Source organism: Hemiscyllium ocellatum, chromosome 2, assembly GCF_020745735.1.
Source record: "Hemiscyllium ocellatum isolate sHemOce1 chromosome 2, sHemOce1.pat.X.cur, whole genome shotgun sequence".
Classification (NCBI taxonomy): domain Eukaryota; kingdom Metazoa; phylum Chordata; class Chondrichthyes; order Orectolobiformes; family Hemiscylliidae; genus Hemiscyllium; species Hemiscyllium ocellatum.
Genome location: NC_083402.1, coordinates 34570897 through 34583564, shown reverse-complemented (window position 1 = coordinate 34583564; position 12668 = coordinate 34570897). Strand labels below are relative to the sequence as shown.

Below are 12668 nucleotides of genomic sequence, written 5' to 3'. Positions count from 1 at the left end.
CAAAGTTAAAAATCACACACCAGGTTGTAGTCCCAACAGGTTTATTTGGAAGCACTAGCTTTGGGAGCACTGCTCTTTCACGTAAACAATGAATGCAGAATGGTGTTTTAACCATACAAGTGAGCTTTGCATTAATTAAATATGACAAGTAACCATTCAACTAACCAAAGTGGGAAACAATTGTTTTCAAGTTTTACTAAGGTAGTGAAATATACTCAATAAGTTTTCAGTGAAGGCTGAAACTATGTCAAAGCAGTTTTCGGAGTGTGTTTCATTTTGAAAGATGTGAGAAGAACACTGACATAAGAGCGAATAGATCCCATTCATAAATCTGCTAAAGTGTAACGGTATAATGAAGACAGAATTCTTGCCTTTTCGCTTACTAACAGCACAGGAAAGATCTTTCAAGAAAGAGGATTTGAGATTTTCTCAATTCAAAATATTTTGAATATTTCGTTTTTGTTTAAACAATAATCTAACTTTAAGCCCTTATCATAGATTAATTATATAACCGTTCTTTGAGATAAACTGGGTACTCGATATACAGAGCCTAGCCTTGATTCAGGGCGGTGAACACTTAGAACAGAAGTTTTAAGAGAGCTCCGTGCAACCACATCATGCAGAGGTACTGGATATGGTCACAATTTGAGGCAACAAAGAGCTATCAAATTACGGGAATGATGCTTTAAGTTGCTCAGGTCAAACCCAAGCCAGCGTTCAAACTTCAAAATTATTATAACGGGACATTCTAAAGGTGCACTGAAACTTCGCAGGATTGACGCGACTAAAATATGCCCCGGTGAGTCCCGGCTGTGGAGCACGGCTGCGAGAGCGTATGTGTCTAACACTGCGCTAATGTAAACCATGGGGACGTAGCTAGGAGTTTGAGTGGGTGCTGTAACTGATCCTCGTCCATGGACACTCACTAATGTCAAGCGCCCTAAGCACCAGCGTCAGCGACCTGGCATTAACCTGAAAGCAGCTGTACATGTTGAAACTTAACGAGAACCCAGACTGACTCTAGGGGCAAAAGTGCCTCTTTTATTTATTTTCCTCCCTCAATATCGCAAACAGCAGTAAGGAACGGAATGTCTCACCCCATTTTTTTTCCCTCTCTCCTCCTGATGAAGACACGCCGATTCTCCGCCCGCGGGGGACGCTTCTCGCTGCACGGCGTTAATGATGGGAGACGGTGCCGAGACTTAGGCGCTCTCAGCCCAGCTCAGAGAGACGTCGGAGCGGATCATTTCACCCCCGAACATACAGGGAGAGGGGGGCGCGGAGACCCGTCCACAGACAGCGGCTACTCACGGATAACTCCCGCTGGTGCTCCAAGCGACGCCTCCCCCCACTTTTTCAGTCCGGATGCCTTAGAGGTGAAATGAGGGAGATGGGGGGGTTGGGGGGGGGGGTGTGGAAGAAGGTTGGGGGCGGTCGCCAGCCGCGGCCCCAAACGGCTGCAAAATCAGAGTGAGCGAACCGGCGCGAGGCGACTGCAACAGCCGGGTCAAGATTCCAATCACGCGGCGCTCCAACCGTCACCATCCATCCCTGCCTTTGTCGGAGGCGGGCAGCGCTGCTCCTGCTCCACTCACTCCCGCAGACTCCACCACTTCTGCCCGGCCATACCAATTCCCCGCACCCCTCCCCCCGCCGCGGGCGCCCGACCTTTAAATAAACGTCAGCGCGTCACGGCGTAGCGCCGTCACCCACCTCTGACTCGCCGGCCTCGTTCCGGCTCGGCCCTGACGTCAGAGCACAGCAATTACCGGATGACGTCAGCACGGCTCCCCACACTTTCTGCTAATTATACACACAGCATCCTGTCATTTCACATGCCCTAGTTTGGTTGGAGAGCCACCCACCATCTGTATCCTCAGTGGTTCAGAACGCGCGACAGGAAGTTTAGCATGTTGCCAAGGATAATGGAGCTTCAAATGCAAGCCAAGTGGTTTTTATCTTGCATCTGTTCATGAACCTTTGCTTTTGCAATTTATGAGCCTAGTATATTAGAATGTGAATTGATGGCTGGATTATGTTGTCTGTTTCTAGATGTCATATACATCTTTAATTCCCCAAAACAGCCAGAAAATATTGCGTTCATGCATATGGCTCCAGTCACAAAAGTAATCTTACAGTTGTCATTAAAAAGTTACAAACTAATTTAAAACTCTGGTTATATATTGTGGATCAATGTTCTTTCATTCTGAGTGTCTTCTCTTTATGTGTTCTTGGCTCAATATATATAGATGAGATAATTAAATATTATATCTAGCCATTTTATCACATTGCCTACCACATTCTTCTCTGACTGGCACCTGATTTATCAATATCAACTTTTTCAGATGTGAACAAGCACAGCAACTTGTAGCTTCCAAATAATTAAATACGGAGATAAAAGTTACCATGCAGCTAATTAGAAAGGCAAACTGATAACGTACCACACTTTGGGCAGTTCACAAGTGCCACTCAACTCCAGACCTTAATACAGTTAAAATGAAGATGAGGATGGATCTATTCTCTCAAAGGTTCATTAAATTTTGAAATTATCTTCCATAAAGGGTTGTTGAAAATTGGAGCCTCCTTTAAAACAGAAATTCTTTCCGTCTTTCATATTTAGTATTTCCTGTGTAGCCTGAGTGTTTCAGCAGTAACTAGCTTTCTGCAAATATAAACAGATCTCCAGTATATGAATACGTGAGTTCATGACTCGCCAAAAAAAAATCATATGCTATATTACCCAATTATTAATACAGTGTTTCAAAAAATAAGTAGTTTTTCTTCTAAGAATTAAAAATAACCTTTAAATGGAGGTGGAGAAGGGGACAACAGTCACCCTGGCATCATGAGTAGCTGCCCATGGTCATTGGTCAAAAGGTTCAGATAATTGATTGATACAGCCTAGGTGGCCAGGCCCAAAATAATGGACTAGGTAGGAAAAGCAGAGTATGAAAGGAATCAGGGGGACAAGCCATGATCTCCTTCTGGGAAGATGTTCCTCTACACCAGCCCAAGGGAAGACCAAACACTGTTGCTACCAAACAGTACTAAAGACTGCAAGACATTTGGAAGGTGGATGTGTGCTGCCTCTACTCCTCCATTTAACAGAATAGCCGAATTAACTAATGTACTATACCTAAACTGCTGCTTCTCCATCAAGGTAAATCTGGAATCTCACTGGGGCCAGGTTAGCGGGTCCTGGTGAGGGATCATGGTAGAGACAGTAGAAGGGAATGGAGTAGAGAAACACAGGGAAACCCTTCAACAAGCCACTTAAGGGCCTCAAATGGTTCAGGTACTAGCAGACTGGCCAATGTCTGCCTCACCTAGTAGAATGGGAGGTAGGTTGACAACAATCAGGATATCATTGTTATTTGCTTAATTTTAGTCCTCACCTCATCCTAGAACTGTAAAACGTAGTGCTTCATTTTGGAATGTAATAAGCTTGCATTATAATTCTACTGATGACAGAAACTTCCTGTAAACCAATTTAAATGACTGCAAATTAAGGAATTTGATTTCCCAAACATCATGAAATAGATTTTCAAATTGCTACTATATTATACAGTACAGACAGCAGTTCTAACAAATTCCTGGTTTTGGTCACCATTGACTTCAAACAAAATAAATACCTATCAGCTGCTCCAGAATACCATTGATGACAGCTTGAAAATTCACCTTGATTCCTTAAGAAATTTGTAACTTTCCAAGGCTTCTTTCCAGAAGATGTGGAGATGCAGTGTATTTTTGGTATAGAGTTTCTAAGATCTGTGGAAAATTACATGCCTCATTTTTCTGACAGGTTTGTCAGCTTTAGTGCCAAACATATACGTCTCCACCTTAAATGTGTTACTTTCATTAACATTTTTAACCCAACACATATTTTTTGCATTGCAAATAACTTACATCTGATTTTCTTTTTCTAAAGGTCAAAAAGTTAGAGATTTTCATTTTTCTTCAGAGTATCTTATTAGTTGTTGTAATTCTAAGCTGCATTATGTAATTGAAAGCTAACATTTCTGGATTCCAAACTGGGGTCATAGGTCTGTTATAGTTACAATCCAGACAAAGTGAATCCAGGGTCTCAGTGGGACCATGTTCCCAGATCATCATGAGAGTTTGAGGGATCATGGTGGACAGCCGGAGATGGGGAAGGAAAAGGTGGGGGGATTTCTTGGTGGGGGGGGGAGTGGCACTTAGGGACTCAATTAGCATACACCTTAAGCCTTTCTTACTCCAAGGTGGGGGCTTGTGGATGATGGCACAGTGCCAATAACATGGCATTCAAAATTATGCTCAACACCTCTGCTATCATATCTCCTGGGCTGTAAAATTCAGCCCATCTTTTTGAAATATATTAACTTTGATGCCTAATTCTACCTGTGATGGGCTTTTGTGAAAGACTCAGGCAAATCTTGTCCATTAATGAAATGAATAAATATCAAGTAGTTATCACAGTCATTCAGCCCCTGAGAAAATGTTCAACTCTTAATTTACTTGTATTAGATCTGTAAATCAACTGCATTTAAACCTGCCTTAGTCTTAGCATCCTTCCCAAAAAGGATACAAATAACGTCCCAAAATCCAATCCCAAAAACAATCCACAAAGTGGGCAGAGGGGGCAGGGTTGTCTTGTTAGTTAAGAATGAAATTAAATCTTTGGCCCTGAATGACATAGGGTCAGATGATGTGGAGTCTGTGTGGGTGGAGTTGAGGAACCACAAAGGCAAAGAAAACATAATGGGAGTTATGTACAGGTCTCCCAGCAGTGGTCAGGACCAGGGGCGCAAGATATACCAGGAAATAGATAGGGCATGTCAGAAAGGCAAGGTTATGGTGGTCATAGGGGTCTTCAATGCAGATGGACTGGGTGAATAATGTTGCCAGTGGATCCAAAGAAAGAGAATTAATGGAATGCTTACAGGATGGTTTTTTGGAACAGCTTGCAATAGAGCCCACAAGGGAGCAGCCTATTTTGGACTTAGTTCTATGTAATAAGCCATAGATCTTAAAAGATCTTAAAATAAGGGAACACTTAGGAGGCAGCGAACATAATATGGTAGAGCTCAGTCTGCAGTTTGAAAGAGAAAAGACAAAATCGGATATAATGGTGTTACAGTTAAAGAAACGTAATTACAGGGGCATGAGAGAGGAACTGATGAAAATCGACTGGAAGCAGAGCAGGTGGGGAAAACAGTAGAGTAACAATGACAAGTTTTTCTGTGTGTAATTGGGTACACAATACAGTGGTTCATCTCAAAGAAAAGAAAGATTATCAGGGCGGGGAGGATTAGACAACCATGGTTTACAAAGGAAGTCAGAAAATGTATCAAAGAAATAGAGAGAGCCTATAAAGTGGCCAAGAGCATTGGGAAATCAGAAAATTGGAAAGGCTACAAAAACAAACAGGGGATAACAAAGAGAGAAATAAGGAAAGAGAGGATCAAATCTGAAGGTAGGCTAGCCATTAATATTAGAAATGATAGTAGAAGTTTCTTTCAATTCACAAGAAACAAATGAGAAGCAAAAGTAGACATTGGGCCACTCCAAATTGATGCTGAAAGGCTAGTGATGTCAGATAAGGAAATAGCTGAAAAACTTAATAGTACTTTACATCAGCCTTCACAGTGGAAGACATGAGTATTATCCCAACAATTAAGGAGAGTCAGGGGACAGAGTTGGTAGGCATTACAAAAGAGAAAGGGGACATGAGATAGCTTTGGCAAATAGAGTTAAGGAGAATCCAAAGGGTTTTTATAAATACATTAAGGACAAAGGGTAACTAGGGAGAGAATAGGGCTCCTCAAAGATCAGCAAGGCAGCCTACATGTAGAGCTGCAGGAGATGGGAGAGATACTAAATGAATATTTTGCATCAGTGTTTACTGTGGAGAAGGACATGGAAGATATAGAATGTTGGGATATAGATGGTGACATTTAGAAAAATGTTCAGATTATGCAGCAGGAGGAGCTGGATGTCTTGAAATGCAAAAAAGTAGATAAATCCCCAGGACCTGATCAGGTGTACCCTAAAACTCTGGGGGAAGCTAGGGAAATGATTGCTGGGCCCTTTGCTGAGATATTTATGTCACTGACAGTCACAGGTGAGGTGCCAGAAGACTGGAGGTTAGCTAACGTGGAGCCACTATTTGGGAAAGGTGGTAAGGAAAAGCCAGGGAACTATAGACCGGTGAACCTGACATTGGTGGTGGACAAGTTATTCAGGGAATCCTGAGGGACAGGATATACATGTATTTGGAAAGGCAAGGACTGATTAGGGAGAGTCAGCATGGTTTTGTGCATGGAAAGTCATGTCTCACCAACTTGATTGAGTTTATAAAAGAAGTAACAAAGAAGATTGATGAGGGCAAAGCAGTAGATGTGATCTAGATGACTTCAGTAAGGCATTCGACAAGGTTCCTAATAGGAGACTGGTTAGCAAGGTTAGATCTCATGGAATACAGGGAGAACTAGCCATTTGGATACAGAATTAGCTCGAAGTAGAGGACAGAGGGTTGTGGTGGAGAGTTGCTTTTCAGACTGGAGGCCTGTGACCAGTGGTGTGCCACAAGGATTGGTGCTGGGTCCACTGCTTTTCATCATTTCTATAAATGATTTGGATGTGACCATAGGAGGCATAGTTAGTTAGTTTGCAGACTGGAAGTGTAGTGGACAGTGAAGGAGGTTACCTCAGAGTACAATGGGATCTTGACCAGATGGGCCAATGAGCTGAGGAGTGGCAGGTGGAGGTTAACTTAGATAAACGCAAGGTGCTGCATTTTGGAAAAGCAAATCAGAGCTGGGTTTATACACTTAATGGGAAAGTCCTAGGGAATGTTGCTGAACAAAGAGACCATGGCGTGCAGGTTCATAGTTCTTTGGAAGTAGAGTCGCAGGTGGATAGGACAGTGAAGAAGGTGTTTGGTATACTTTCCTTTATTGGTCAGAGCATTGAGTATAGGAGTTAGAAGGTCATATTGTGGCTGTATTAGACATTGGTTAGGCTGCTTATGCAATATTGTGTGCAATTCTGGTCTCCTTCCTATTGGAAGAATGTTGTGAAACTTGAAAGGGTTCAGAAAAGATTTACAAGAATGTTGCCAGAGTTGGAGGATTTGAGCTACAGAGAGAGGCTGAACAGGCTGGGGCTGTTTCCCCTGGAGTGTCGGAGGCTGAGGGTGACCTTATAGACATTTGTAAAATTATGAGGGACATGGATAGCATAAATAGACAAGGTTTGTCCCCTTGGTGGGTGAGTCCAGAACTAGAGAGTAAGAGGGAAAAGGTATAAAAGGAACCTATGGGATAACCTTTTCATGCAGAGGATGGTGCATATATGGAATGAGCAGCCAGAGGAAGTGGTGGAATTTGGTACAATTACAGCATTTAAAAGGCATCTGGATGGGTATATGAATAGGAAGGGCTTAGAGGGATATGGACCAAATGCTGGCAAATGGGACTAGATTAGGTTAGGATATCTGGTCGACATGGACGAGTTGGACCGCAGAGTCTGTTTCCATGCTGTACATCTCCATGACTCTGACTCTATGAAGTGACCCTAGAAACAATGGATGCATTGACAGTCGTCTTTCACGACCTGGTTCTATTTTGTTAGTTCATATGTACATTATTTCCCATTCATAACAAATTTTACATTGAATAAGGACTTGTATGTTTCTGTGAATATATACTCTTAGAATTAATATACAGATTGTTCATGGGATTTTTAAAAGTTCTGGTCTAGATTAATTTCAAGTTCAGAAACATCAGCGCTGTTGCTCTTAACCATAATTAAGACAATTGTTTCATCTAAATTTTGTTACGTGCTTGCATATTTTTGCTTCAAGAATTCGCAATGGGTGCCCAGAATAATACTTTTACAAAATGTAGTTTTTGTATGGCAATATTCCAGAATGTTTCTTCATGTTTTGATGACATAATAGTTACTGCAGTCATACTGTTGAATTGTAAATCACATTATGTAACTCTATTGCAATGAGAAATATATAGGAATAATAATCTTCTTCATCCATATCACTTCATGGTAAGGTTACTACGTAGGTTTCTAATTGGATCTATCATAATGGAAGCCAATTTATTATTTATGTCTGTGCTTCTTGCTGCTTCCAATCTGGCACAACCTATTGACTTCTTAAAATTAGTTTATGGGTTGTGTGGATTGCCGGCAAGGCCAGCATTTCTTGCCTGACCCCAATTACTTCTGATAATGTCGTGGTGAGCCACCTTTTTGAACTTGTGCTGCAATCTGTGAGCTGGACGGACATTCGGTGTTAATGAGGGAACTTCAGGATTTCAACTCAGTGACAATGAAGGATCAGGATGGAGTGAGATTTGAAGATTGATATTTCCTATACTTGCTGCTCCTGTTCTTCGAGGTGACAGAGATGCCAGTTTTGTAAGTTTTGTAATACGACTGAGCTAAGTGATTGGATTCACTACAGATTGATCTTCAAAAATCTGGTCTGGATAATAATTGATTTCTCTATACCTTCAGTGTATTTGAGTAACTGTGTTTATTTCAGAATTGTTTGATCCTGCGACTAACTTGCTAGGTATGTCCCCCAGAGGTAACCTTCCAAAGTACTGTTCTGAGATTTCCAGCAGACAGTTTATATTCTACTAACAGCTGCATCTGTATCAACATTTCCTTCAAACCACATACTTAATCATCTTATTGCATCAACAAGTAATCTAAAGTCAATGATTCGGAGAGTTTTTTCATTTCCAGTACAAATTGAGAAAGATATTCATACTTCCTTTTTCTCTTACGGTTAACTTGAAACTGCTCTGCAGTAATGCTTTTAGTTTAGATGTTTGCTGACCTGTTCTTGATTTTTCTGGCCTCAAATATTCATACATCAAACTCCATCTGCCAGGTTTTGCCCACCTCATTCAACTATCTACAGATAGATAAGGAGATTACTTACGTCCTCATCACCTATTTTTGGATCACTGGAAAGTTTGAATACATTATACTCTGCCCGCCTGCTCCAAATCAATAATTCTGCCCCATACTCAAATTCAGATATAAAATATTAGAGATTCTAGAACATTGTGGTACTCAATTTATTACATCATTTCAACCTGAAAGAGACCCATTAATCCTGACTGTCTTCCATGTTAACCAATCTTTCATCCATCCTAATATGCTACCCCTAAGTGCTGTGAGCACTATCTTGAGAAATATTCTTGTATGTGGCACCTTATTAAGTGTTTTCTGGAAATCTAATACATTATATCCACAGGACTTGTCTTTATGAAGTCTAATTATTATATCCTCAAAGAATACAAGTGAGATTTGTTAAAGACGATGTCTTTTTCACAAAACTCTCTTGACTATTAGATTGCATTAAGCTTTTCTAAATGTCCTCCTATATCTTCCTCAGTGACAGAAATTAGGCTAACTGACCTATGTGACAATACAATGGCTTTAAGAGGTGTATTTTGTCCTTTTTTCCCTTGTCAAGAGAGACTGAGACAGTGGTAACCAATGGTCTGTTTCAAACCAATAATGTAAACAGCTTGTGAGTGTTGTTTTTATTTTAGTTGGAACATTAGAAGCAGCATGAATGGGTGGAGTCAAGTTCCCAGAGAATCAGGACTTTTAGAATTAGCTTTCGGCAGTTGCAGGGTTTTGAAGCTGGATACGGAAGCTTTTATTTCTCTCTCTGTTACAGCTAAAAGCTTGAGGTCTTTTCCTGCTGCTGGACTTGCATGTGAGACAATCCATTTTACTGAATTTGCCTTTGCCAAGGGTTTGCTTGTGGGATGTTATTATATTGCAACAGCTGTTGATAGAAGTGAAATAATCTATTGTTCTGTTAAGTTATTCTGATTCTTCTTTCTTTTGTGTGTATTTTAACTATTGTGTGAAAATGAAGTGTGTTTTGCTTCAAGCCTGGTAGTTTGCCCAATCAAATTGCATCTGGAACACAATGTCTTACATTTGCCTTTGGGGTTTAGGCTATCTTCTTAATATACTTTGAGGGCATTTAGTCTGGTCCATAACAAATTGGGACCTCTTGTTGAGATCAAAATCTCTAATTCCAGGTTGGATTAAGGATTATTAGACTCAAAGACTGAATGGTGATGCTTTTTTTTGGGTGTTACATTCAGTTGGTTGAAATAGGGTGTAACTTCTATAGTAGCAGATATTTCAGTCTCAACGGTTTCCTGGAGGTGGAAGACATCACTTTGGGAGTTTTACAGAAAGTGAGTAAGACAAAGCTTTTGGAATTGGCAGACAAGCTGGAGTTGGGGTTGCCTTTGTCCATGCGAAAAGGGGAGATAATTGCAGCAATTGCTCAACATCTATGATTTCCAGAAATGGACTTGGAATCTTTGGAAATGGCTAAACTTCATTTGCAAATGAAGCAGCTTGAATAAGAGGCAATGGCAAAGAAAATAGAAAAAGAAAGAATACACTGGCAAAACAAAAAGAAGGAGAAAAGGCAATTCAATAGTTTGAACCACAATCAAAAGCAGAAGAAAGGGAGAAATGAGAGTTTTTGAACTTCAGAGGTTGGAACTAAAAACTCAAGGTCAATTTAAAAGGGGGGACATAGAGGTGAAAGTTAGGTGCAATGATGAGGACAGTGATGGAGAACAATCCCATCATAGCTGTAAGTCTGGTGGGGATCTATTTAAATATGTCCAAGCATTGCCCAAGTTTGACAAGGAGGATGTAGAAGCCTTTTTCATTCCATTTGCGAAAGTGGCTAAACAAGTGAAATGGCTGGTGAACATGTAGGTATTGTTGATCCAAACAAAGTTGGTACGTAGAACTAGTGAGGCATTTATATCACCATTAGAGGAGGCATCTGGGGAGTATGAGGAGGTGCAGTTTAAGTGTATATGAATCAATGCCAGACAATGTTTTAGGAATCGAAGAAAGGAACCCGGTCAAATGTACATAGAGTTTGAAAGGATCAAACAAAGTAACTTTGACAAAGGCAATGAAAATAGATCAAACACATGACGTTCTTAAAAATACAATTATTTTGAAGGAGTTCATGAATTCACTTCCTGAAGTAGTGAGGACTCATGTGAAAGAGCAGAGAATTAAGATTACAAGTTTAGCAATTGAAATGGCAGATGGTTATGAGTTGGTTCGTAAATCAAAGTTTGGTCTCCAACATCAATTTCAAACTGTGGGGGATAGAAATTGGAGCAAACAAAAATCCTCAGGTGGAAAGAGAAAAGGAGATCTCATTGAAGATAGTAAAGATGGTTTACCATATGTTATAAAGGAGACCCATGAGGTAGAAAGAGAAGTATAAAAACTCAGGTTTTTTCAGTGTACTAAAAAAGTCCACATGGAGTCATTGTGTTGATTGTTTAGAAAAAGCACTGGGAAGATGGATATGGGAAATTGCTTAAGCCAGTGAGTTTTGTTAAAGTGATAAACGAAAGTATAGAGGAAGCTAAGAATTTGTAAGAGAATGTATATCCCATTTAGGGGTTGGTCAATAAGAAAGTACCAGATCTCTTTAAAGAATTTACGTATATGGCTAAGGTTAATTCATGTATGCTAGAAGGAGCAGGTAAAGAAACTAAAATTTGAAGAGATACAGCAGCAAGTCAATCTTGTATGATGGGAAATGAGGAGATCTGTAACTCAGATGGAGTATTGCCAGAAAAAGTGGTAATATGTGGAATTCATGGTGAGAACAGCAGTGTTAAAGTAAGGTTCGAGAGTACAGTGAAAAGTAGTGAAGTACTGGTCAGAGTAAAAGAAAAATTCTCAGTTCCAGATATATTTTGGTAATGATATAGCTGGATTACAGGTGGGAGTGATGCTTACTGTGATTGAAAAGTCATAGGAAAATCAACTGAAATGCTCAAGAAAGTATCCAGTAGGACTTTTCCTGACTGTATGATAACAAGGTCACAAAGCCACAGATTGAGATAATAGGAGGAATCAAGGAATAACTGTAAGGAAGTTGAAGTTCAATTATCACAAACTATGGTTGATCAAATAGTTGGGAAAAAAAAACAAGAACAGGTGGAGGACAAAGTGATACTTTTATTTCAGAGAAGCTCACTGACTTACAACAGAAAGGTCAAAAACGAAAGCAGTTGTATCAAACAATATTCACAGAATAAAAATTTGAGTGTATCCCAGAAGGTTACTAACTTCAAAATGAAGTTTTGATGAGGAAATGGAGGTCATCACATATTCAGGTGGATGAGAAATGGGCAGAAGTCCACTAAGTTGTATTGCTGATGGGTTATAGAAATGATTTGGAGACGTCGGTTTTGGACTAGGGTGTACAAGAAGAGTTGTGGGTAGTACATGAATTACCAATGGGAGGTCATTTGGGAATAAAGAAAACGCAAACCAGAATGCAACAAGATTTTTATTATCATGGACTGCAAAAGTTGAATTTTATATGTATCATATATGTAAGGCAATTGCAAAACCTCAGGCAGTGATAAAACCAGCACCGTTCATATGCATTCCCACTTTTAAGGAAACTTTTACAAGGGTCTTAATTGCTTGCGTAGGGCCCCTACCTAAAAGAAAAAGTGGAAATCAACATTTGTTGACCATAATGGGCATGCGTCCACTAGATTTCTAAAGACCATTCCATGATGCAGTATCATGGCTAAAAGGATTATAGAAGAGTTACTCAAAGTTTTTACTGG

General features: G+C 40.1%; 1 protein-coding gene across 3 annotated transcripts in view; it reads right to left on the bottom strand.

Annotated features, from left to right (window-relative positions):
- homer1b (homer scaffold protein 1b) overlaps window positions 1-1632 on the bottom strand; it is a 95799-nt gene extending 94167 nt beyond the window's left edge. For 2 of the 3 annotated variants that reach the window (XM_060843547.1, XM_060843538.1), the window contains exon 1: window positions 1098-1632. In XM_060843547.1, coding sequence (XP_060699530.1) covers window positions 1098-1102 — 5 coding nt within the window. In that variant the 5' untranslated portion in view covers window positions 1103-1632. The remainder of the gene's footprint in view (window positions 1-1097) is intronic. The other variant, XM_060843554.1, reaches the window with a different exon arrangement.
- Window positions 1633-12668: the final 11036 nt, after the last annotated feature.